The sequence below is a fragment of the Elephas maximus genome, chromosome 20, assembly GCF_024166365.1.
Source record: "Elephas maximus indicus isolate mEleMax1 chromosome 20, mEleMax1 primary haplotype, whole genome shotgun sequence".
Taxonomy (NCBI): Eukaryota; Metazoa; Chordata; class Mammalia; order Proboscidea; family Elephantidae; genus Elephas; species Elephas maximus.
Window position 1 is genome coordinate 52,941,662 of NC_064838.1, and position 25,779 is coordinate 52,967,440.

Below are 25,779 nucleotides of genomic sequence, written 5' to 3' on the forward strand. Positions count from 1 at the left end.
TGGTTTCTTGCGTAAGTGTACTATAGTTTTCTTTGTATAAGTCTTTCACATCTCTGGTAAGATTTATTCCTAAGTATTTTATGTTCTTGGGGGCTACTGTAAATGGCATTGATTTGGTGATTTCCTCTTCGATGTTCTTTTTGTTGGTGTAATCAGAGGAATCCAACTGATTTTTGTATGTTTATCTTGTATCCCGATACACTGCTGAACTCTTCTATTAGTTTCAGTAGTTTTCTGGAGGATTCCTTAGGGTTTTCTGTGTATAAGATCATGTCATCTGCAAATAGAGATACTTTGACTTCTTCCTCACCAATCTGGATGCCTTTATTTATCTAGCCTAATTGCTCTGGCTAGGACTTCCAGCACGATGTTGAATAAGAGCGGTGACAAAGGGCATCCTTGTCTGGTTCCTGATCTCAGTGGGAATGTTTTCAGGCTCTCTCCATTTAGGGTGATGTTGGCTGTTGGCTTTGTATAAATGCCCTTTATTATGTTAAGAAATTTTCCTCTATTCCTATTTTGCTGAGAGTTTTTATCATGAATGAGTGTTGAACTTTGTCAAATGCCTTTTCTGCATCAATTGATAAAATCATGTGATTCCTGTCTTTTGTTTTATTTATGTGGTGGATTACATTGTTTTTCTAATGTTGAACCATCCCTGCATACCTGGTATGAATCCCACCTGGTCATGGTGAATTATTTTTTTGATATGTTGTTGAATTCTATTGGCTAGAATTTTGCTGAGGATTTTTGCATATACATTCATGAGGGATATAGGTCTATAATTTTCTTGTGGTGTCTTTACCTGGTTTTAGTATCAGGGATATGATGGCTTCATAGAATGAATTTGGTAGTATTCCATCCTTTTCTATGCTCTGAAATACCTTTAGTATTAGTGGTGTTAACTCTTCTCTGAAAGTTCGGTAGAACTCTGCAGTGAAGCCCGTCCGGACCAGGGATTTTTTGGGGGGGAGTTTTTTAACTACCTTTTCAATCTCTTCCTTTGTTACGGGTCTATTTAGTTGTTCTACCTCTGTTTGTGTTAGTACCTCTGTTTGTGTTAGTTTAGCGTGTTTCTAGGAATTCATCCATTTCTTCTAGGTTTTCAAATTTGTTTGAGTATAGCTTTTCATAGTAATCTGATATGATTCTTTTAATTTCAGTTGGGTCTGTTGTAATATCGCCCACCTCATTTCTTATTTGGGTTATTTGCTTCCTCTCCTGTTTTTCTTTTGTCAGTTTGGCCAATGGTTTATCAATTTTGTTGAGTTTTTCAAAAAAACAGCTTTTGGTCTTGTTAATTCTTTCAATGCTTCTCCCTGAGGAAACTGCACCTGAACACTAGTGCCAGCCCGCTGCCACCACGGCTGCCGCTCCGGGAATGGTGCCTGAGGGCTCCCCGCAATTCAGGTCCGGTAACTCCTCTCTGCTTCTGAACGGTCTCTTCCTTCCCCTCCCCCTCAGTTTGTTTTCTAAGCTTGCCTTTGATGCTCAGGGCTCCCAGCTTGTCACAAATACATTCATTTCACTTGGTTTTTCGGGTCTTTGTTGTAAAGAGGGCTAGAAGGAAGCATCTATCCCGCTATCTTGGCTCCGCCCCCTTCCATCTGTTTTTGATGCTTCCTGCATTGTTCAGTACTTTGCCCATAAAATCCTTCACTACTGCAAATCGAAGCCTGAATTTTTTATTCAGTTTTTTCAGCTTGAGAAATGCCGAGCATCTTCTTCCCTTTTGGTTTTCTAACTCCAGGTCTTTGCACATGTACTTTGTCTTCTGGAGCCGCCTTTTGAAATCTTTTATTCAGTTCTTTTATTTCATCATTTCTTCCTTTTGCTTTAATTATTCAACTTTAAAGAGCAAGTTTCAGAGTCTCTTCTGACATTCATTTTGGTCTTTTCTTTCTTTCCTGTCTTTTTAATGACCTCATGCTTTCTACATGTATGATGTCCTTCACGTCATTTCACAACTCGTCTGGTCTTCAGTGGTCCATGTTCAATGCATCAAATCTATTCTTGAGACAGTCTCTAAATTCAGGTGAGATATATTCAAGATCATACTTTGGCTCTGGTGGACTTGTTCTAATTTTCTCAGATTCAGCTTGAACTTGCATATGAGCAATTGATGGCCCCTGCAGTCGGCCCCTGGCTGTGTTCTGACTGATAATGTTGAGTTTCCCATCATCTCTTTCCACACACGTAGTTGATTTGATTCCTGTTTATTCCTTCTAGCGAGGTATAGTTGCTGTTTAAGTAGTTGAAAAAAGGTTATTTGGAATGAAGAATTTGTTGGTCTGTCATGCGAACTCCAGCGTTATTTCTATCACCAAGGCCATATTTTCCAGCTACCAATTCTTTGCTTCCAACTTCCTCATTCCAATCGACAGTAATTATCAATGCACCTTGACTGCATGTTTGATTGATTGTATGTTTGATCAATTTCAGACTGCAGATGTTGGTAAAAATCTTCAATTTCTTCGTCTTTGGCCTCAGTGGTTGGTGAGTAAATTAGAATAATAGTTGTATTAACCGGTCTTCCTTGTAGGAGTATGGATACAGTCCTATCACTGGCAGCTTTGTATTTCTGGAGAGATCTTGAAATGTTCTTTTTGATGATGAATGCAATGCCATTCCTCTTCAATTTTTCACTCCCAGCATAGGAGACAATATGCTTTTCTGATTCAAAATAGCCAATACCAGTCCATTTCAGCTCACTAATGCCTACGGTATTGTTTATGCATTCCATTTTCATTTTTGACAATTTCATACGTCCCACATTCCTATTATTAATGGGTGTTTGCAGCTATTCTCAGTTTGAGTCGTGCCACATCAGCAAATGAAGGCCCTCGAAGCTTGACTCCATCCACTTCATTAAAGTCGACTCTACTTTGAGGAGGCAGTTCTTCCCCCATAGTCTTTTGAGTGCCTTCCAACCTGAGAGGCTCATCTTCCAGCACTATATCAATGTTTCACTGGTATTCATAAGTTTTCACTGGCTAATTTTTTTCAGAAGTAGACTGCTGGGTCCTTCTTCCTAGTCTTAGTCTAGAAGCTGAGCTGAAACCTGTCCACCACGGGTGACCTTGCCCGTGTTTGAATACTGGTGGCATAGCTTCCAGCATCACAGCAACATGCAAGCCCCCACAGTACAACAAGCTGACAGATGCTTCGGGTGGCTTTAACAAACAGAAATTTAGCTTCTGACAGTTTAGGAGGCTAGTAGTCCAAATTCAGGGTGCCATTTCCAGGGGGAAGGCTTTCTCTCTCTGTTGGTTCTGGGGGAGGTCCTTGTCATCAGTTTTCCCCTGGGTCTAGGAGTTTCTCAGCGTAGGGACCCTGGGTCCAAATGATGTGCTCCAATCCTGGCTCTTCTTACTGGATTGTAATGAGGTCCCTTTCCTCTCTGCTCAATTCTCTTTTATACCTCAAAAAAGATTGAAGATACAACCTAATCCTGTAGACTGAGTCCTGCCTTATTAACATAACTGCCTCTAAACCTGCCTCATTAACATCACAGAGGTAAGGATTTATAACACACAGGATAATCACATCAGATCACAGAATGGTAGACAACCACACAATACTGGGAATCATGGCCTAGCCAAGTTGGTACACATTTTGGGGGGGACACAGTTCAACCCATAGCAGCAGTACTAGATAACTAAGACACTGGGCATGAGAAGAGGAGGCAGAAACCTCTCTGAGGCTGGGGCCACCTTGGGATGGGGCAAGTGGCAGCCCAGGCCAGCCCTGGCTGTTCCTGACCCTTGGATTCACAAACCAGAGTCAGTGATGAAAGGCCCTGTGACATAGTGGGCCTTCCTGCGTGATATACGTAGGGGCGCTGAGGCCCAGAGGGTACCTGGGACTTCTGGCCCCAGTGTGTGCCCTCTCCATGGGCTCACTCTGCCCTCTGCCTCAGGATAGGCAGGATAAAGTGTGTGCTCTGCTGCTTTGCACCCTCTCCTCTCCTGTCTCCCTTCAGCCTGGCCTCGGCTCCCCAGAGGAGCCATGTCAGGTGCAGGAAGCAGACTGCCTGCCAGTTGCCCCGCTCACCCCTGCCAGGGTCAGGCCTGGCTCCTGGGGCATGAAGGGCCAGCTCTTGCTTTGAAGTCTCTCGAAGCCCTGAGGCTTCTCCTGTGACCGCTTTCACAGATACCGCCTCTGAAAAAGTGCCTAAAACCCACATCTTCTAGAAATCCTAGCCTCAGGAAAGAGACAGTATTGCTCCAAGGTGGTCAGTGGCAGGATCCAGCCACAGCCCAGTTCTCAGGCTGAGTCCATAGGGCTTTCCACCAGGACACCCATCTTCAAGAGTCCACAGCCTCTGCCTACTCCCAGTGCCACACAGACACACACAGAGCAACTCACATACACACATGTGCACACACACACACACACTAACCCACTCACGCACGCATGCACCAGCTTCCTGGTGAGAGGGGCCCTCTGGGCATGCATGTGGCAGTGACGCACACATTCCTGCTGGTGTGAGAAACACAAATGCACTGGCCCTCGAACCCTGTGCCCTGCCTTGGCTGAATTCTTCTGCCCTGAGATGACACTGTCGACAGGCATGCCTTCCACAGCCTGCAGCTCGGTGTCTTCCTTGGGTCCTAATCCCACCCAGCCTGGACAGAAGGCAAGGAGACCAAATCAGTCCTAAGAAACCGGGGTTCAGAAGTTCTTCAGGTGACTGCAGCACCTGCCAAGGAGCACCAGGACGTGGGGTGTGGTGGAAAACAGCTGGGAACTGGGAGGCCAGAAACCAAGTCCTGCTCTGGCAATCACCCCGTGGCCTTGGACGACACATACCTACTATGTGCCTTATAGGGCAGTAGGGCGTGGTGTTGGATGTGCTGTTAGCCCTCTGGCCCACTCAGCCCCCTTCCACCCTACTCCAGAAGCTGACCCCTGGTCTGCATCAGCCGGGTCCCCTTCCCTCAGGCTTCCATGTGGGCCTGGCCAATGGGAGGTGCTGACAGGAGGCTGGGCACAAGGAGGCAGAGGAGCCAAGGTACTTACTCCATCAGCATCCTCCCTGCCAAGCTGCAGGGGGGCAGTGGCTGCTGTCTTCCTCCTAAGGCCTTGGTTCGTGAGGGCCCCTCTTTCAGCGACAGCCCCCAGTGGTCCCAATAACTACCCAATCCCAGCCCCTTGAGGCCTAGGGCTGGTAACGACCGTGCTTCACCACCCTTTGTTGGCTTCCTTTATGCCCAGAGCTCTGTAAGGAGTCACCTCGTTAGACTCTCATCTCCTGGGGATGCCATCAGTTTCCTGCCAGAAGCTGGACTAATCCAGCACTTAATGGGCATTTCCTCATTAAATCCTGCCAGATGCCAGCTTGAGACGCAAGCCCACAACACAGGTACCCTACCGAGGGCTCCTGCCACATGCCAGGACATCTCTGTCCTTCTCCCCAGAGGCCCAGAGAGGGCCAATCCCAGGTCACACAGCCAGTCAGCACATGAAAAACTGGGGTCCAGGTCTCCTGCCTTCCAGAGCAGGGCTCCTGTCACTCTCTCCCTGGCTTGAGATCGTGGGGAAGACAGGAGACTGGGGATGGAGAAGAAATGAGGAAGGGGGCATGAATCCTGTCCTCACGGTGGCCTCACTCACTGTGGCAACAGGGTGCCCAGGGGCACTGATTCATAGCTTGGGCTTCCAGACTCTTGCAGCAAAATGCTCCAGCCACACAGCTGTCCTGGGCTGCAGGGTAACACCCTTGTCCCCTCTGCCAGCTGAGGGCTGAGAGAGGCTTCCGTAATCACTAATCTAGATAACTGCACTCCCCCTTTGCCCTTCCAACACTTCTGTAACCAATCCCTTTGTATTTAAATGCAATCCCTTTGTATTTAAAGTTCCTCTGTTCAAAACACCTAGAGTGGTTTCTGTTTTCCTGATGGTCACTCACTGTTACCTTATCTCAACTCTCTCCTTAGACGTATTTTAACTCTAAACCCAGAATTAACTTTAGTAACAAGGTAAGATTAGTCAGCCCTAGCTAGCGCTTCTGAATTTGGAATAGGCTGCCCATTGTTCTAACTTTCTAAAGAGCTCCCCACATAGAAACTTCTGCAGCTGATAAATTCCATACTATGACCAGAAGATGGCAACAGGTACCCTCCAACTTCACACTCACCTGTGGCCAGGACACCTGGATGGCCTCTGCTTCACACTCTGACCTGCAGACGGAAGTTCTCTTTATGGCAGCTGGGGCAGCCCACAGATCATTCTGTTTCCTTTCAAGTGTACATATCAACCAGATAACCCAAACAATAGAGCCCCAAATAAATCCCCAGAATCCCAATCATGTAATAAATACCCTTTCAAGCATCATGAGGATAGTTTTGCCTTGGATTTTTGTAAACATTGGGAATTGGATAAACCACCATCCTTATTTAGGACATAACAGTTTTAAAGGGATATCCAGGAAACACCGCCAGTCAGCTAAGCCAGAGGGGTCTGGGTCTGCATTTGTTCTTTAATGTACTGGCCTCAGGGGAGCCTGGGCAGTGGGAGGGGACCTGAAGCACAGCATCAGCAGCCACCAGAGCTGGCCTGGCACAGCTGAAAGCCAGTGGCCAGGAAGATCCAGAGTCCTGCCCATCCCCAAAGACTCAAGTGGTTTTCATCATGATTCTGATATTTATCAGCTCAAATTCAGTGATACATCAATCAGCACATGAGTCTTTCAATGCCAAAAATTAGTAAAAATACAAAATTCCTGCCTCTTCTAACCATTTGGACAATGACCCCAATATTTAAGTTGGTGGGAGTTCTCTTAATACAGCAGATCACTCCATAAACCCCGTAAGGAGTCCCCAGTGAAAACTGGGAGCAAAGTCCCTTCGTACAATAACGTGTTTGTGAAAAACGTAGTAATGAAGGCACACTTCTGTGATCTTGATGAGAAAACAGTAAGAAAAGATTGAGCAAAGTGAATGACAAGTGTCTTACAATGACATTTTAGGCAAGACCCATGTGAACAATCACAAAGTCCTATTAGTGCTGGAATCTCCATTCTGATCCATGGCTTTTAAGTAATGACTTGGAATTTCCTGTCTTATTGTAGAAGGCTTTTTTTCTTTCTAGCTGTTATTATAACAATGTTCTGTGAGGGGTGAGACATGAGAGAGAGCGAATGACTCACGGCTTATGCAGCACTCACTCTCCTGTGTACGTGCCCAGGCATGCAGGTACGTGGCTCTCTCCCAGAGTCCTCACCTGCCCCCATTACACACCTCCCAGGACCAATGGGCCTGAGCCTGGGACAGAGGTACGGGTCTGTCATAGACCCTGTGGTGCTAACCAAGGCTGCCTGTCCTCTGCACCTGCTCGATGTCCACCCTAAGCTGAATTCTCATTGGCCCCACTCCTGAGATAGTCAAGATAGGGGATCAACCCCACGGTTTGGCCAGAGCGGCCAATAGGGAGAATCTGAGCCATTCTGAGTGACTATGCAAACCTTCTGGCTGGGGCCACCCTCTCATCTGAGAGACTGAAGTTCACATGCTCCCAAACTGATGGCACCTGACTGCTCCCCTGTCTCTGTGACACGAATCTGGGTGGGTTCTGACATCAACCAGAATGGGGAAGGAAAGACATTAGAACCAATGCAGAGCAGCAGCTGCAACACCACCCGACATGGACAAGACCAGTGTGGCTCTTGCTGTCGCAGGCACAAGGACTTCGGGGATAAAAAAAAAAAAAAAAATTTCTGTTGTTTAAAGCCACAAGGTGAGGCAGAGGTGACCCCCTGGAATCATATCTGCCTCTGTCTCTTCAAATCCTCAACAAAGATCCCTGAGCAGGAGCTGGGGCCTCTATGTCAGAGGGAGAGGGAGGGTAGGGTCTTAGTTATAGGCAGGGGAAGGAAGTAGAGGGTCAAGGGGGTGGGATTCTGAAGACCTCAGGGCTAAGGGACCCTCAGTGTGCCTGTTTTCAGCAGGCGGGCTTTCTGCAGAGGTAGAGGATGGTCTCAGTCAAGGGGACTCCAGCCACACAGGATCCAGCTAGGACAGTCTCAAAGCCCACCTTCAGCTACAAATAATTAAACACACACACACACACACAAGGTGGCCTTCACGCAGGCAGGCAGCTGTGTTAGGAGCCCCCCACCCCAAGACGCCTTGGTTTAGAAGGCAACCCAGTAACCGGGTAGTCCCTGAAAATGAATGTTCCAGGCTAGAGGGGTTAGGGCAGCCCAGAAACAGGACCACAAAAAAGCACCCGTAAGACCCACTCTGCCTAGAGCCGCCTGTAACGATGCCATCTTTCCCAGTTCCTTGGAAGACAAGTGGAACGCAACTTGCAGAACACTCCAAACTACAGATGAAGCAGGCCCCTCTGAGATGGCAGACCTGTTCACCTTGGGCGGCTGGCCTCTCTGCCCTGCCCTGCCCTAAAGGAACATCTCGCTTCCTTCACAGAAGCTCTGACCCAGGAGGCCCTGCCCAGAGGCTAAGGAGAGTCCAGCCAGCCCTAGGGCCTGGCGCAGTACCTGGGGGCCATGAGCCCACACCAGGGTGCAGACACCACCTCCCTCTGGAGCCTGCCAGGCACAGCAGCCACCCTCATACTAGGCGGGGGCTGGGCTAAGCCCATTCATCAAAGCCTGACTCCATGCAGTGTGTTATTCTTTAATGAAGAGCTGGTCAGTGGGCCACCCCTCTCCCCAAGGCACCCTGTAGCAGATGCCCCTCACTGCTGGCTGCCTGTGAGGCAGGGTGGTCCTGAGGCAGCCAGCCCTGCTGAGGCATCAGTTTGTGGCGGCCTAGGAAAGGCGTCCATTTCTCAGGCCTAGGAATGTGGCAGCAGCAACAAGGCCAGAGGCAGCTAATCTCAGGTCAGGGATGATGGAGCAGGGTGGGTGGAGGCTCTCCTCATCCTCTCTGAACCCCGGTGGAACAAAGGCCAGTGTACAGGTGTAGTACAGTCTCCCTTTCTGGCCACTCTCTGGAAGCCCTTGGTCCCCAACTCCCCACAGACAGGCGTCCCATAGGAAGTAGCCCACAGGGCACTGGGCTTGGGGAGCAGGCTGGGTGTCACCCTATGTACCTCAGGGCCTGCAAAATGGGTCCCACAGGGCCCAGGCCAGAGGCACTGGGAGGCTGGGAGCCCACCTTCCACTAACCCTGCTTGTCAGTCACTACAGCATCTAAGAAGGTGGTGTCTCCCCTCATGGTTCCAGACCTGCCTAGGCAGGGCTAAGGCAACAGCGGGCCAGGGCTCATGAAGCCCTACAGATCTGTGACCTTGTTTTCCACAGCGGCTGCAATCTGCTGGAGCCGGTAGCCCAGCTGCATCTTCTGGGCTGTGCCATCCTCCTCCAGGGCCGTGATGATCTGAAATGCAGACACCCACCCAAGTGAGGAGAGCCCTCCTGCCTGTCTGCCGTAGCCTTGAACAGACCTCCTAAGGTGCTATAGCACAGTTGGGGTAGGGGTCCAGAGAAGCTGTGATTCACCTCACTTACTACCTGTGACCTCAGGGCCTCATTGGTGAGAGGAAATCATAATAGCCAAGTTGCCGTGGGTCTTAAGGATTAGTAAGGGAAGTCAGGAAACCCCAGGCAGCCCCTTACTGGCCCCATCATGCCTCCTCCACTCTTGCTCCTAGGCCAGGCTGTGATCCTCCACCGGGACCCCCTCTTTGGCAGCCAAGCAGCCCAGCAGGGCCGGCACCCCAAGAGGTGGCCATGCACAACACACAGCTGACTGCACACCATCACCTCAATCCCCTCCCCTCCACCACACCTACGAGCCCTGCTGAGAAGCTGGCAGGAGCAGTGGGGCAGGTATGAGCCCAGCCAATACCAGGAGCATACCTCATGGATGCACTCCCAAAGTGCCAAGGGGCCCCGCCCTCCCTACTCTGTGTCTGGGGGCGACCCCAAGGCCTCCCAGCCTGGATCACAGGGCCAGACCCCCTCTCACAGCATCCCCTCAGCCTCCCAGGGAATGACCTGAGGTGGGGCCTCCCGATCCCGGCCCACGGTCCTGCCCACCTGGTCGTAGTATTTGTTGATATACTTGTAGAGCTCGTGCAGGGCCACTCGTGCCCCCAGGTCTCCAGAGAAGTTCTAGGGAGGAGGCCAGATGAGAGGTGAGAGGCACAGCCAGCCACCGGAGGAACCCCAGAACCCCAGGGAGGGCGGAGGAGGAGTTCCGGGAAGCGGAGGAAGGGATAGACGCTGCAGTGGGAAGCAGAGCCCCTCTGCAGACCAGGGAGCCCGGCCCAGGGTACGCTCAGCTGGGGACAGGAGAGAGCCACAGGGCCCTTGTTATGAATCGAATTGTGTCCCAAAACATATGTGTTGGAATCCTAATCCCTCTACCTGTGGATATAATCCCATTTGGGAATAATGTTTTGTTATGTTAATGAGGCCATATCAATGTATGGTGTGTCTCAAACCTAATGACTTAAACCTAAAGAGCAGATTAGACACAGAGAAACAAACATAAATGGGAAAAACACAGCTGCTACATAGAGATCGCCAAGGAAGGGAGGAAAATTGGGCCTACAGAAACTGAAACAGATCTTCCCCCAGAGACAACAGGGAGCCTCCCCCTAGAGCTGGTGCCCTGAATTCAGACTTGTAGCCTCCTGAACTGTGAGAAAATGACTTTCTGTTCTTTACAGCTACCCACTTGTGGTATTTCTGTTACAGCAGCACTGGGGAGCTGAGACAGGCACCTTGGTCAGGAGAGACCCCAGGTCTGCAGTTTCCTGAGGCACTTTGGGGCTCCAGTCCCAAACCTTAAAGAAGCCATACCCCCAGCCCCTTCCCACCCACCCAGAGAACTAGGGGGCATGGAATGGGCAAAGTGAGGTGGGCAGAGCTCAGCAGCAGAACCTGCGGTATCCACTGTGGCCCTGCCTCTCTGCCTGCCTCCAGGCTCCAGCTTGGACCCTCTGCCATCCCAGTGTCTACGGAGCCCAGCAGGCCAGATAACGCTCGCAGCAGGCTGTGAGCCCAGTGTGATCCTGCTCTGATCTCACTCCATTCTTTCCTGAGGTCCCTCCCAGGCCCCACAATGGGATGCCTCTGAGCCTCAACCTCCTCATCTGGACAATGGAGCTGGTACCACCTAATCTGTGGAGCTCTCGTGGGGATCAAATGAGATCCTCACAGCACCCCATGAAGGGCTTGACACACAGCAACACTCTCAAATCGTAGGTGCTATGATCATCACGGTGGTGATTAGCGCCATCATCACTTCAGAAAGCTTGTCTATCAAGACCCAGGAGCTTACATTTTTGGGCTGCTTTTTTTTTTAGGAGTAGGTGGGGGCATGTCTAAGACTCTGAGGGGAGCAGACAGTAGGAAGACATGGGCTCCAGACCCACAGTCCTAGAGCTGAATCCCAGTCACCTTTCTGTCTTGGATCTCTCATCCACCCACCCCAAAAAGAGCTGCAGGAATTCAAGCACCTGGCCAAGCCAGGTTAGGTGGCAGCTGCCAGGTTAGGTGACTGCTTGCTCTAAGATATTTGGAGCCCCTGTTCCTTTACAGTGGCAGCTGGAATGTTCTGCACGTATCACAATGGTACGTGTCCTGCCCCGACCAGCTCACAGGGCTACTGAGGGCCCAAGAGCTTCCCTGCAAAGTAGTGATGTGAAGGGGGCAGGGCCCTCATGGCAGGAGGCTTATGCCCAACCCAAGAAGCCAGGGAGAGCCTTACCCGGGACAGCTCAGCCAGGATGGAGTTCATCTCTTGATCACTGGCCGGGATGGCTTGTCTGATGTCTGCATAGTACCTGCCAGAGACCGCAGGGGCTGCAGCAAACAAGGGCACTCCCCAGCCCACCAGTGCCCACCCTTGGGCTTCGGCTGCCACACCCACCAATCCCCACCCACCAATTCCCCTTCTATCCAGTAGTACCTTTCCACCATCTGTTTGTAACGGGGAATGTCCCGAGCATACAGAAGTTTGTTGATGGGGGAGTCCTGGGCGCCAGGAGGAAGGTGGCAAAAGAGGAAACAGGAATGAGAGCCCCTGTTAGGGCAGTTGGCTTCCTTGTGTTCCCAGCACTGAGTTTTAAAACTGAAAGTCCTTGCCCCAGGAACCCCCACCGTCCCAACGCGGCGGGACAGCTGGTCACCCTAGCCCGTTTCCTTCTGCCAAGTCCTCTCCTGCGCTCTCCCTTCCTCCAGTGTCCAGGCTCTGATGTCTTCACCTCAAGCTTCTCCCTGTTAATCTGAGGCCATTTCTCAGCTCTACGTGCCTCCACGTGGATCCTGCATGGAGCCAGCTAGGAGCGGCACATGGTGGGAAAGGTGCAGAGCCGTGAGGGGCCCTAATGCTGCTCTTCCATAAGCCTTGTCATTGAGTCCCGTTTAATCATTTTCAAAATGAGAAAACTGACCTAGACAATTATTTAAACTGCCCCAGACCACCTCACTCCCAAATGGCTGAGCTAGAATGTGAGGCAAGTCTCTCAGATGTAGAGCCCACAACTTTTAACACACCCAAGGCACAGCCTCTACCACCAATGTGGTTTGGTTCAAACCCCAGCTCAGCCCCAGCAGCTGTGGCTCTGGGCAGTAAACTTCACTTCTCTCAACCTGCTGTTTCACCCTAAAGCTGCTGGGAGGGTGAAGCAAGACCACGAGGGTGACACCCACCCACCCTCACGTGAACAGGGGCGTGCTTCGTCATCAGTTCTCTGTATGGGGGACCCTTGCCATGCGTGGTTTGGACTATTCCTGAGCTACCCAGGAGCTATTTGCTGTTTTGCTGGAAAGGGAGGCAGTGTGAAGATCAGGCAAAACACTCCACCACCACCTAGCACCCACCCCTGGAGGTGGCCATAGGTCCTGGTGTGGCCCTGGGGTTCTTAGCTCATCAGAGAATGATGATTGCACATGGAACAAAAATGGCTTCCAAAAGACAACACTATGCAGTAAAGCTTTCCATCTTGTTTCCTCACAGAGATCAAGAGACGTATCTATAAAAAGGCCCCAGGCTGGCACTGGCCCAGGGGTCTGAGTTAAGCAGAGCCCCATTGATGGACCTATGATGCCGAGAGGGCCCTGCCCACTGGGCACCTAAGCAGACACTGGTGACCCCACATCTGTCACAGGATTCTCTTGGCTTTGGCTACTGTGACAACACACTCCCACCCTCAGTGCTGCCTGATGGCTCTCTCTGCCTTCCTCCCAGCTTCCCTTCTCAACACATCCCTCCTCACACACGGGCATGCCCTGGACTCTCCTCTCCACCACTCCCACGGAGTCAAACCCACCAGGCAGCTGGGAGCTGCTTTGGGGCGGCAGAGCCACCTCTCTACTTGGAAACCACCTGGTGCCCCACTAATGCCTCAGGCTCACCTCCTCCAAGTCTGAGCTCTCCAAAGCCACAGGCTGGTATTGAATGTGACCCCTCTTCTCCCTCAGACCCTACGTCCAACCTGTCAGCACAACCTACAGATTCCGCCTGCCCTGTACTCTTATAACCAGCTTGAACCTTGTCCCTGCTCGTGCGAGGACAGCTGTAGCTACCTCTTTGGATTTTCAGGCTCTAGTCTGCCCACTGTACGATCACCAGGGTGCTGGGCCTAACTCTCACGTCTGACCAGGCCACTCCACGTTCCCAGCCCTGCAGTGGCTCCCCACTGCCCACAGGGTGAGCCTCACCAAGTCATGGTGGCCTCCACCCACAGCCTGCAGCACTCCAGGCCCTGCCACACCCGGCTGCGCTTGCTGCCCATGTAACTCTGTGAGCTTGCATATGGTGTCCCCAACGCTGCTCATCTCATGACTGAGGCATCACCACCTCCTAGGAAGCCCCCAGAGCAGCCTCTCCTGGGGGTGCCTAGAGTCATTCCAGGGGGTGGCCTTCACCATCCTCCTGGAATCTGTGTGTATATACAGCACTGCCCACGCTGCCCCTCCATGCCCACCCAGAGCATGCTTACCCGGCCCAGCTTGTGGTCAGCCAGGGTGCAGGCATCCATGAAAGTCTGCGCGATGACGAGAAGCACCGCGTCCATGTTGTCAGACGTCTGCACGTCGAACACAAACTGCGGGTTTTTGATTATATTGATCCAGAACCTCAGTGGCAAGCTGCAGGTGGGTCAAGCGCAGCCAGTGAGTGTGGTAGGGGGCAGGGGGTGACTCCCACACAGGCCTCGAGTCTACCCAGCCCCGCCCCCACCTGTTGGTCTTCCAGATGTGGACAGTGTCCTGGTCGGAGATACCGTGCTGCTGGGCCTGCTCATCTAGCAGGTCAAAGAAGTACTTCACAGCAAGCGGCACGGGACGGCTGGTGCTGAGAATCACCTGGAACAGGTCGTCCACGAACTTCTGTAGAGTACCCTGTGCGTAACGGGCCAGGGGAGAGTGGCTGTCAGCAAGGGGACCTCAGCACTAGGCCAGCCTTCTGCCACCTGGTGGCACTCCACCCGTGTGAGCCCCAACCTAACCCCAAGGTCCCCCAGCCCAGACATCACTGCCTGCCCTGGCCCTGCTCCCAGCCCCAACCAGTCTCCCCGCCCACCTTCATGGACAGCAGGCGGGTCAGGTAGATCTCAGGGATGGCCTTGGCTCGCTCTCGCTCCCCGCTCCGAAGGCTGCCCCTCCGAGGCCTGGGTGGTTCCGGTTCGTCACTTGGCTTCACCAGGTGCCAGGGCCGGATGCCCCCCTCATCCACATCCTCTAGCATCGGGGTCCCTGTGCCAGGACCCCACAGCTCATCATCCTCATCAGGCACCACCTTCCCTGGGCCCCCAGGGACCTGCCAACACTCTAGGGGTGGGGGCACCTGGGTGAGGGGATGGGCAAAGCAAGGGTAGAAGACAGTGATGGAGCAGGGGGCACTCACTCTCTCCGGGGACATAATCCTGGTTTTCTCGGAGAACATGTTTGGTGAGGCAGGGGACGAGTGCCACAGTTGCTCCATCCGGGACCTGCTGGCCACAGTTGGTGACCCCTCCACCAGCCCCACCACACCACACCCCTCCTCCAGCTCCCACCTCTCCCACCTTGTAGTGCTGCAAGGTGTTCAGGCGCCTCCACAGTCCCTGGACCTCCGAGGTGACATCCTCGTCAGAAAGAATGAGGTGCCCGGCCACCCCAGACCGCCACTCTGCGATGGCATGATGGGACTTGGTCCAGGGCTTCCAGGACACCCTTCCCACAGTAAGACTGTCTCCTCCTTCACAGGGACACTGGCCTCTCCATCAGGGGGCAGCTCTACCCAGTCTTCCCACCCCACCAGCAGGACCAGGGGCCCCTCACCAGCTGAGAGCTCATCCCTGGAGAGGTGTCCAGAGCCAGCGCCCACCCCAATGGTAGCTCAGGTCCCCAGACTAGCACTCCCCCCACCCTCACCAACATCCAGGGTGCGGGGGTCCGGCCTCTGGGCAAGAGGCACGCCTTTATAAAGCTGCTCCAACATCTTCTCCTTGGCCTGGGAGATGGTGTCACAGTCCAGGACCTTCACAGGCATGCCCTGGGCCTCTCCTGCCCCAGGCCCCACAGCCAACAGCGCATTCAAGGTCTACACAGGACATATGGGAGCCGTCAGGGCCCAGGCCACATGTGGGATGACAAAGACGCATGGCCAGGAACAGGTACAACCCATGAGGAGGCCACGACCTCCTGCCCAGCTCTGACCTCTAAGTGCCAAACAGTCCCTAATTCTTATCTCTTCACCTGCCTACCTCCCTCCAGAGCAGCGACAGTCTCTGCTCTGTGACCCAGCACCTAGCACTGTACCAGTAAATATCTGTGGGGTGAATGGCAGAAAACAATGAGTGATGACGGACCCCTCCCAACTCAGCCTCCAAAGATCCTGTCTCGGCTGGCAGGCTGAGGAAGCTGAGGGGAGTGCACAGAAAGCAAGGATTCCCCCACCCTGACAGAGGAGTAGATTTAGTGGAGACTGAATGGAATTTTCCTGAAGTAACTAAGGAGAAACAACCCCAGAGGGAAATGACAAGCATGTTGGCCACGGTGGCTCCTGAGCCCAGTCTGCCAGCATGCTGGATACACCACTTCCCTGGCCAGATGCTGAGATGGTGGTCTGGCAAACACCCAGGCCCTGGGCACAGCAAGGACTTAGACTGGTCCAGGGCAGAGCCAGCTCCTCCCCAGGTCCTGTGACCACCCTGACTCCATCCCAAGTCTGAGTGCCCTCTGATGTCCTATCCCTAAGCTCTGGCCCTCGAACCTCTATCCTGCTAAGCTAAAGGCCTCTCTCCAGGGACCACAGGTCAGGTTGGCTCTGTCCCCAGACACATATACCAGAAGCTGGGTCAGTCTGCCACCCTGGGGCCTAAGCCCTGCAGCCCTTCTCTGCGGCTGCCCTTCTACCTCCCACACACAAATCTCCACCTCCTGGGCCCTTCCTATAGCCACCAGGATCCCAGGGGATTTCCTGGAGCCAGGACCTCTGTCTCAGCCCCAGGTCTGTCCAGTTCTCGCCAGTCCCTCCTCGGCTTCAGGGACACTGCAGTCAAAGAATGCAGCCCAGCAGCCAAGAGCAACTTGCTTTCGGACCTTGTCTACTACTTATTAACTAGCACTGACTTATTAATTAGCACATGACCTACCAAAAAGCTCTACAAGCCTCAGTTTTGTTCATCTATTAATACATATTTAACAGGGATGCCCTCATGGGGCTTCTGGAAATATTAAATGAAACCAGACGTGCGAAGGCCCGAGTTTGGCCATGTTATGTCTTTCACCAATACCTCAGCCGAAGGGAGCAAGCCAGCCAGGTGTCCTGTCCCCGAGCCCACTCCCTGAGTCCCTGGACCCAGTGACAGACCTTTACCTCCTTCCCCTCCAGCCAAACCCAGAGGGTGACCTTCACCAAGGGCTGGTATCCCTAACCACACACCCACACATCCTCACCTTCATAGACCTCACCAGTGACTGATATTCCAGACCACAAGTCCATGCACGCACGCACGCATGCCCGCATGCACGTATACACGCACACATGCACGCACGCACGCACACACGCACACCCTCACCAGGGGACGGTACTCCACGTCCTCTCTGAGCAGGCGGTTGTCATTCAGGGTGTATTTGGCTTTGCCTGTCACACTGTCCACCGGTCCCTTGTCCACTTGGTGCTTAATTCCTCGGAATAGCATGTAGAGAGGCTCCCCTACTGAGTCCTGGGGGAGTGTCAGGCAGTTAGGGGCCCCCCAGGCAGGTGAAAGGCACAGGACAGAGGTGTACAGGACACACCACACACGGGGGAAGAGGAGAGGACACAGGCTGCTGACAGCTAAGGTGCCTGAGGACACACTGGGTAGGAGTGTCTGACCAGCACAGGTGCACCAGCTTTGTGGGGGCCAAAGGCTTAGCGGTTAGAGTCCTGACCCTCCCTTGGGGGGCCCACCCACCTCTGCCTCCCTCACCCTCACAAAGGTGTAGAGACAGATAGACATCCAGTTGGTGAGTAGCTTCTCCACCACAGTCTCTGTCCTGGGATGACAGGGAACGGGAGGGTCAGGGCCACCAGGCGGGGTTGTGGGGCTCTCTAGTCTGCAGGCCCCAAAGCCCCAGAAGCCCTGCCTCAGCTCCTGGCTCCCACCACCCACAGCCTGCCCAGCCCTGGCACCCACCCCACTGCTTCCCACAGCCACACAGACCTGCGCAGCATCAGCTTGGGGTTCTTGGCCACGTACTGGGCCACTAGATCACTAAGCAGGGTGCGGAGGATGTCAGTGAAGTATTCAAGCTTCCCATGCAGTGCCACTGTGAGCAGGGACGCCACGTAGGCCCGGTCCCGCGCTGAGAAGGTGCGCTGACTCTCCAGTGTGTGGATGAACTGGGCCGGGGACAGGGGATGGGATAGGGGGGCAAATTCAGAAATGGCAGGACAGAAATAGGTGGGGCTGGGAGAGTCCAGGCAGGAGTGAGTTGGGGCCAAGGGTGGGGCCAGAGGGCAAGGGCACCTTGGTGAGGAAGAGCTTGCTGTTGAGCAGGTTAGAGAGCTGCCCTAGCCCTTGTTCCACAGTGGGCCGCCTACTCTCAGGCACACCCAGGTCCCGGTGCAAGGGTGACTCCTGGTGCCCAGGGAAGAAGACCCTCTCAGCGTACACCTTATAGTCGAGGAAGGGGATGCCGCTACCCAGAAGGTCACTGGTGAGATCGGTCATCTCAGTCATGAGGTCTGTCAGAAGAGGTAGGGGTTGGGGCAAGGATCCCATGTGAAGGCAGCTGGCCCAAGCGGCGCCCTGGCAGTGGGGCCTGGCCCCATGGCCTCACCTGTGAACTCCTTCTTGCAGCGGTCCCTCACACTGCTCTCCAGGTTCTCCAGCTGAATCTGCACCTTCTTGTAGTCCCTCAGGGCCTGCTTGCTCTTCCTCCTGCTCAGCACCAAGGAGGTTGACAGAAGGCCAGAGGAGGCCAGAGCCCTTGCTGGCCCACCTAGCCCAGCCCTGCCTAACCCAGCTCCAGCTACAGTCTGACCTATCCACACCCATCCACACACAGCCCAGCCACAGCCTAATCCAGGACAATTTAGCCTGTCCCTAGTGACACAGTGGTTAAGCGCTTAGGTGCTAACTGAAAGGTAGGTGGTTTGAACCCACCATCCACTCCACAGGAAAAAGAGGTGGCAGACTGCTTCTATAAAGGTTTATACTCTTGGGAACCCTATGGGGCAGCTCTACTCTGTGCTACAGATCACTATGAGTCAGAATTGACTCAAGGCAGTGGGTTTGGTTGGTTTTATCCCAGGCAAGTCACACCCACCCATGCGAGGTCTAACCCAGCACAGTTTAGCACAGGGGTTGGCAAACTACAACCAGGCCAAATCGGGCCCCCTGCCTGTTTTGGTCAATAAAGTTTTGTTGGAACACAGCTGTCATGGCACCACAATGACAGAGTTGTATAGTTGCAACAAAACCACCTGGTCCACAAAGCCTAAAATATTTACTCTCTGGCCCTTTACAGAAAATGTTTGCTGACCCCTGGTCTGGCCTGCCCTTTCCCAATCCAACCACACCCCACTGACTGCCCCAGCCAGCCCAGCTGCTTGTAGCTGCACCAACCTGTACATGAGGACAATAATGAGGACAGCCAGGGCCAGAAGAGAGGTGCCCACTCCCAAGCCCACCTGGGCTGCCACGGGAAAGGCCATGGGGCTCTCGCCATCGTATTGTACACGGCCCAGGGAGAAGCGCAGGTTGCCCATCTGTACCTGCAGGGAGCCAGCTGTGAGCGAGGGCTCACCAAATACCCGAGGCCCAGCCTAGCCGTGGCCTGTCCACTGACCGTGAACTCGGGCAAAGCATCAGGTGCCTCCCGGAAGGCATGGTGCTGGGGCAGAGGCTGCTCTGTGGGAGGTTCGCAGTACAGGTGGTGCCGGGTCAGCGTCTTCACCATGCAAGGACCGTCCCCAATCATGGCCACTACCTCTTCCTTGGACATTGCCAGGTCGAGATTCTCCCCCTGGAACATGGGGTGTCACTGACCACTCAGACCCTCCCCCAAGAGAAGGAGCAGGTGGTCACTCAGATCTTGCCCCCCTACACACACGGGAAAGACGATCCTGGGACCCCTCTCCAGGAGCGGGGCTAATGGCCCCTCAGCACCTCTTCCCCTGGCACAAGGGCTGACAATCAGGGGATGCCCTCCAGGCCCCTCCCCGTGACCGTTCTCTGCCCTTCCCTATCCTTCCTGAGGTCTTAGCTTCTCCATAACTAAAAATCTAGACACCCTTGCTATAAGAGTATCCCCAAAATCGTACCCACCAAAGTCAGAGTCCCTACTCCTTGTCTGATGGCCCACCTACTACCTGTCAGAACATGAGAGTCATGCTGACAAACGGGTACGGGCCCAGTCACCTACTGTGCTCACACCTTGCAGCAACTCTACTGCATGTGCCGAGCCATTTACACATTATCAGTCAGACAACGTGTGTCACCAGCCCTGCAGCCCTCACTGGACCACCCCCCATGAAAGACAAGGAGCGAGTCCATCTACTGGCCCCTGCCCTACCATGCCCCCTAGCAGTGCTGTCCAGCAAGTGAGGGGTGTGGGGCCCACCATGTCCCAGTGGGAGCAGTACCTCCACAGAGAACACGCTCCCAGGCTTGTGCCGGAATGGTGTGGTGGGGTCCTCTGGGTTGAGGGGATGCAGTGTGGGGTCAGCCTCATAGGAGAAAGGCATGGAGTTCAGTGTTGCAAAGTCAAAGACCAGGTTGTCAAGGACAAATTCCACCTGGACCCAGGGGCTCTCGGGCAGGCCCGGGAGGGCAGGCGTGCGGCACGTGATGAGCTGGGACGAGTTCACACGACAGGGCTCCTCAAACTGGTGCGGAGGGAGGGAGGACAGGGGAGGGTCAGCTGAGGGGACGCGAGGCAAGGGAGCCAAGCAGAGCTAGGGAGGGCCTCCTCTGGCACCAGCCATCCATGGCTGTCCACAGGGTGTGGTGTGGGGCAAAGGGTGGGTGGCAGCTAGCCCAGTGCAGGCAGGGGATGCCCAGGGTGTCCTACATGTTGACCACCACAGGAGGCTCCAGGGGGGCACGCTGTCTCCAGGATCATGCGGCGTCTCCGACCAAGCCCCTGGCCAGGCTGCAGTGCTTTTGGAGCCACAGTCACTCGGATTCTTGGTGTCTGCACCACATCCAGATTCTGGCCACGGACCCGTATCTCACGTCCTCCGCTGAAACACAGCCCGGGAGCCACTCGTCATGGCCATGGGACACAGGCAGCTTCCACTCCTCATGGCGTATGTGACCCAGGCTCTAAAGCCCAGCCTGGTCCTGCTGGGGTAGCTCAGCCCTAATCCCAAGCCACATGGGCCCCTCTCCCTACTGGCAGCATCCGATTCCTAACCCCACGTAAAGCCCTACAAGCCTCCCTATATGCTGGAGTTGCAACAATTCCCATCACCCCCACCACATGCCATGCACCTGAGGAAGCTCTTGGCGGGGCCGGCAGAGGTGATGTTGGGGTCTGAAGTGTATTGGAACTGGCTATGTTGGAGCCTCCGCTCAGTAGCCCCGAACCACACCGCCACAGGGAGGGTGGCAGGCGCAGGGTGTGGGCTGGTCTCACAGCGCAGCTGCTCTGACTGCTGCTCCGGCAGCCTGGGGAGGAAGATGGGAGTGGAAGGGCTGGCCAGGCATCACTGGAAGGGGCGCAGGAAGGGGAAGGGGAAGATTCAGAACATGGCATCCAGGACCCACTCAAGCCTCAGCTCACTCCCCAGCCTCAGGGGGTCTGGCCGCTGTCAGAGGGAGCCCCCTTGGCCCTTTCCCCCTTTCTTGGCCCTTTCCTCTTTTCTGCCTCCCCATGCCACTGGAGCATATGGATTTTTCCAGGATGAGCAGCAGCTCTCACAGGTGACACAGCTGGTCTCCAACCACTACACGGATGTCCTCCAGGTGACCGGTCAGAAGCTTGGAGCCATGCAGGGTGAGGCAGGTGCCCCCGGCTCTGGGGCCACGGGCTGGGAAGATGGAGTACACCTCTGGATTCTGTGAGGAGGGGGACAGAGAGAGGCAGAAAGGTATCAGCCCACAAACCGCAAGGCAGGGGGAGCCTGAGGCAGAGAAGAGGGCCCTGGGGTGGAGGGGAAGAACTGCCCTATGAAGCAAACAAAATCTGATGGGCCAGGAGCAGCCACCAGAGGGGGTGGCCCCTTGGAAGTGGGGGTGGCTCGGCAGCCAGGCACCTGGTAGGCAAAGTAGTGCTCGGAGACACCATGTCCTCTTCCTGGCACCTCCACGGTTGCAGGGCCTTTCACCTCCTCCCCACTGAGCCCCGTGATGCAGACAAGGCTGTGGGGACATGGTAGGCTGGGGGCCCAGGCTATACCTAGGGCCCCCCAACTGTCCTGGCTGCCCCCTCCCTGCCCCGCAAGGCCAGGCAGTCTCCTCCCTCTTCCCCCACGAGGCTGCTGGATTTGAAGGGAATTCCTTATGGTAGGCTTTCACATCTGAAGATTCCTACTTGTGATTTCAATCAGCCAACTGCAACCCCCCAGGCCCCCAACAAGCAGGAATTTATCTCTTTGTTGTGGAGCAAATTTATAAGGTAGCCCTGTCAGGCTGGTCGTGAGGGTGAACTGCTGAGCTGAGTGGGCCTGGCCAGCCTCCCGCATCCTCCACCATCACCGTGTGCCAGCAACACCCACAATGTGGTAGAAACATTATTTTCTATGGAAAAAAAGTCCCTGAGAGATCTAGTTAGACCTGGGGACTAACGTGAAGGGAAAGTAAACTCTCTACAAAAATGATGATTCTCAGCCAGAAAACAGAAGTTTGGAGCAAATTAATTTCCAGAATGTTAGGCCTGCGGGGGCTCAACTCTGATATTGCCACAGTCCCTGCAAACGCTCCAGGAAAATTGAATGCATGATGTGTGAACTACTCAGAAGAGGCTTCAGCCAGAGTATGCTTTAATCGTTTTATAAAGTACTTCACAAATTTTACTTAAGTTTATGTTTCTGGAATCATTAACAGCCTAGACAATCACCTGAGGTTTTCAGTCAAAACACATCTGGGGGAAAAACTACATGCTCTAACAAAGTGGCTCCTTGCTAAAAAATACAGATTCTATGGCTTATTAAATCCAGATCTCTGATTGGGGTCTAAGGACTTGCTCTGGGTTGGTTATAGACAGGCGCTCCAGCTAACCCTGAGATTCAGCCTGGTTTGGGACCTGCCGTGAGCAGCAGGGTCCCCGGGACTGGACAGAGGAGCAAGACACTCAGCAAGTGTGCCACACATCCACCCTCCTGTGGGGCTCAGCTCAGGGGAGCGCTTGGGGAAGAATGGTCAGCTGGCAGGGAGACCAGCCCCTGAGCACAGCTATCTGAGGGCTCAGACCTGTTACCATGACTATATCAATGGTCACTCTGAAAGCCAGGTAAGGACACCCACACAGAGCCAGAAGGCAGAGCCACCTGTCAGCCCTGGGCAGCAACCCTGCCCCAGGTAGGTCCAGGGATGAACCAACCCCCTGCCCCAGTAGCCCAGGCCAGGAACTTGCAGGTAGGTGCTCCAAGGTCTCAGTGGCAATCTCAAGCACTGAGGCATTGTCACCAGAGCCAAGGAAAAGGGGAGGGGGAGGGCAGATGGGTAGTCCTGAGCAGGGTATGCCTGCTCTGTTGGGTTCTGCCAGCTCACCTGCTGGAGACCTCATACTCCTGGACGTCCACAGCACAGGGCACACCAGCCACCCTGACCGTGTCCTGCACATCCTGCACATGCTGGCCCAGGTTGGAGCCCCTGATGGTGACACGGGTGCCTCCATCCACAGGCCCAGTCAGTGGCTCCACCTGTTCCAGGACAAGGACTGCTCACCTCTATCCACCTGTCGACCCCTGGAGGCCTGGAGAGGCGGCTCCAGCCTCCCACCCTTGGGCCCTCTGCACTCACAGCACCCTTCCTCCCTCCAAGAGCAGCAGTGAGGGAGGGAAGTACCCGCGCTTCAACACACCGAGTGGATGAGGGGTGCAGGGCACTGGGTAGCCACAGCCTCAGCCTCGCCACAGGCCTCCTGGGCCACACATCGTGGACGCTCTCCCTCGCACCACACACAGCCATACTGGGGCATGGCGGTTTGGCAGCGGCTGCAGTCCCCGTGTCCCACAAAGCAGTCATAGAGCACGACTGGGGATGGCAGAGATGAGTGTGAGAGGCAGGCATGGAAGAGCCCTGCTGCCTCCTGCCAGCCCCAGCGGCCCCCAGGGGGCTCACCGTGCAGCCCATCAGCACTGTCTATACGCAGGTGGCCGGCCCGGCGCAGAAACAGCTCCACACGGAGCTCTGGCTGTAGAGCCTCATAACTGAGCTAGAGAGATGGTGGTGGGGAAAGACTGCCATCAGAGCCTGGGGCTGGGGGAGGTACCAGGCTGGGCTGAGGAGAGGAAGCGGTACTCAGAGAAAGGACTGAAATGACTAGTTGTGGGGACACAGGGTCAGAGGTCAGAGCAGAGGTACAGGGCCCTCCTGGGTCACAGGGTGACAGGCAGAGCTGGGGTGCAGGAAATTATATGGGCAAAGGGTGCAGTGACCCCATGGGGTCTTGGGGTCGGAGGTTAGAGCTGGAGCATGAGGCCCTTTGAGGACGCAGGGTCAGAGCTTGGGCCAGGATAAGCGTGGTGCAGCCAGCTGAGGTTGGTGGCCAGCCTATGGCCAGTGCCCCCTTGCCACACCGGCACTCGTGGTCTGCACCTGGTACTGTTGGCACGTGACATGACACCGAGTATCTGGAGGTGGCTCACACTCCACCCGGGCTGCAAGCACCACCTCACGGCCCTCCAGCTCCATCACACACTCAGTGTCTCCAGGGCTATCCTGGGGGCAGAGGACACAGCTGTTGGGGCAGCTTCAGTAAGTCCAGTAAACCCCCAGGTTCCCCAGCCACACCCCTGGGCTGATGCCCTGCCCTCTTCCTGCTTCCAGGAGACCCGCCCCCCCCGCCCCTGGGTTGATGTACAGTTTGTGAACAGCCACAGAGGCCTCAAGGACACCTGCCAGCAGGACATACTCACCTGGAAGAGGCGCAGGTTCCTGCCTAGCAGGTGGACCTGGCGCTCCACGAGGACCGGCATCAGCATGGAGCCCTGGACGCTCTCCACACAGGGGCAGGCACTCGCACCCCAGCCCACCTCTTCCTGCGGGCCCAAGAGCAATGTGGTCCATGGACCCCACCCCGCCCCTCAGTCCTCTCCAGGCTGGGCCCCAGGGTGAGGCGGCATGGGGCAGCAGACCCCACCCTGCCCTCAGTCCTGCCAACACAGAATTGCCAGGCAAGCAAGGGGCTGCATCTTCCCTTTGACCCTCCCTGGAGGCCCCTTCCTGGGCTTGGCCTCACCAGCTCCCAGAGCCCGGGGGTGTCGTACTGGTAGTCGAGGCTGGACAGGAGGATGAGGGGGGCAGGAGGGCCCTCGTGCTCAGCCGAGTCTCCATCACCTGAGAGGAGGGTGGAAGTGGAGAAGGCGGGCGTGTCACCTCCCGTCCACTCGTCCGCCTCCGGCAGCTCGCCGCCTTCTCTCGTTAGCCAGTCCAGAGCCGGCCTCGTGGAGCTCACGGCCCCTGGGAAAGTGGTGGCAGGAGCAGTGCCATGGGGCTGGTCCAGGGGTATCACAGAAGGGGGGTTCTCAGGGCCAGGGTCTGCAGGGACAGGGGGCAGTGCTGCTGCATCTGAAGGTGGTGGGTGGGGGGCCAGGAGATCCTCAGGTGTGGCCGTGGGTCCGAAGACAGTGGGGATGGACACAGCGGTACCAGGTCTGTTGTGGGGGCCTGGAGGGGAGGGCTCCTCACGGAAAGGCAACTCTGTGGGGGTGGGGGCAGGTATGGGGCCAGGGCCTGTCCCTGGCCCCCAGGGGCTAAGTAGGGAGGGCCTGGCCCCAGGTGGGGTATCTGAAGTTGTGGCCAGGGAGGGAGCCCCAGGTTCCATGGGAAGGGTGTCAGGAGCAGGGGTGACTGCGGTTTTGGGGGTTGTGGGTGGGAAGGGGGTGGGCACATCTCCTGCAGAAGGAGCTGGAGAAAGAAGCGGGCTCTGAAGGGGAGGCAGAGAGAGACAGAATGGGCCACTCAGCAGGCAGGCACAGGAGCAGGTGGCAGGTAGGCAAAGGGTGTGTTAAGAGAAAAGGAGACCAAGGAAAAGAGAAACAAAAACAGCCCGTTAATTCTCCAAAGGAGAAAGGGGGAGGGCAGGCTCCGGGGTGCCTGTGCTGAGCGGGGCCCAAGGCCTAGACCTCCCTGCCTCTCAGCTACAAACGTCCTCTCCCAAAACAGGCAGGACGTATTGGCAGCTGCTTGCCAATGAGTCCGTCACACATACAGCAGCTC

The 25,779-nt window shown here is 54.9% G+C and overlaps 1 protein-coding gene across 9 annotated transcripts in view; it reads right to left on the reverse strand.

Moving 5' to 3' along the window:
* Window positions 1-746: 746 nt before the first annotated feature.
* Window positions 747-25,779, reverse strand: part of PLXNB1 (plexin B1) — a 35,043-nt gene continuing 10,010 nt past the window's right edge. For 8 of the 9 annotated variants that reach the window (XM_049862579.1, XM_049862577.1, XM_049862572.1 and 5 more), the window contains 28 exons: window positions 24,800-25,486; window positions 24,477-24,599; window positions 24,157-24,279; window positions 23,680-23,773; window positions 23,420-23,592; window positions 23,107-23,258; window positions 21,651-21,756; window positions 21,317-21,453; window positions 20,887-21,063; window positions 20,465-20,636; window positions 20,037-20,279; window positions 19,241-19,417; window positions 19,018-19,166; window positions 18,230-18,330; window positions 17,917-18,134; window positions 17,611-17,789; window positions 17,377-17,443; window positions 16,984-17,130; window positions 15,335-15,503; window positions 14,986-15,089; window positions 14,826-14,910; window positions 14,502-14,674; window positions 14,160-14,320; window positions 13,921-14,068; window positions 11,886-11,950; window positions 11,685-11,760; window positions 10,007-10,081; window positions 749-9,344 (listed from right to left, as the gene is read on the reverse strand). In XM_049862579.1, coding sequence (XP_049718536.1) covers window positions 9,240-9,344; window positions 10,007-10,081; window positions 11,685-11,760; window positions 11,886-11,950; window positions 13,921-14,068; window positions 14,160-14,320; window positions 14,502-14,674; window positions 14,826-14,910; window positions 14,986-15,089; window positions 15,335-15,503; window positions 16,984-17,130; window positions 17,377-17,443; window positions 17,611-17,789; window positions 17,917-18,134; window positions 18,230-18,330; window positions 19,018-19,166; window positions 19,241-19,417; window positions 20,037-20,279; window positions 20,465-20,636; window positions 20,887-21,063; window positions 21,317-21,453; window positions 21,651-21,756; window positions 23,107-23,258; window positions 23,420-23,592; window positions 23,680-23,773; window positions 24,157-24,279; window positions 24,477-24,599; window positions 24,800-25,486 — 4,386 coding nt within the window. In that variant the 3' untranslated portion in view covers window positions 749-9,239. Of the gene's footprint in view, window positions 9,345-10,006; window positions 10,082-11,684; window positions 11,761-11,885; window positions 11,951-13,920; window positions 14,069-14,159; window positions 14,321-14,501; window positions 14,675-14,825; window positions 14,911-14,985; window positions 15,090-15,334; window positions 15,504-16,983; window positions 17,131-17,376; window positions 17,444-17,610; window positions 17,790-17,916; window positions 18,135-18,229; window positions 18,331-19,017; window positions 19,167-19,240; window positions 19,418-20,036; window positions 20,280-20,464; window positions 20,637-20,886; window positions 21,064-21,316; window positions 21,454-21,650; window positions 21,757-23,106; window positions 23,259-23,419; window positions 23,593-23,679; window positions 23,774-24,156; window positions 24,280-24,476; window positions 24,600-24,799; window positions 25,487-25,779 lie in introns of all 9 variants that reach the window. The other variant, XM_049862581.1, reaches the window with a different exon arrangement.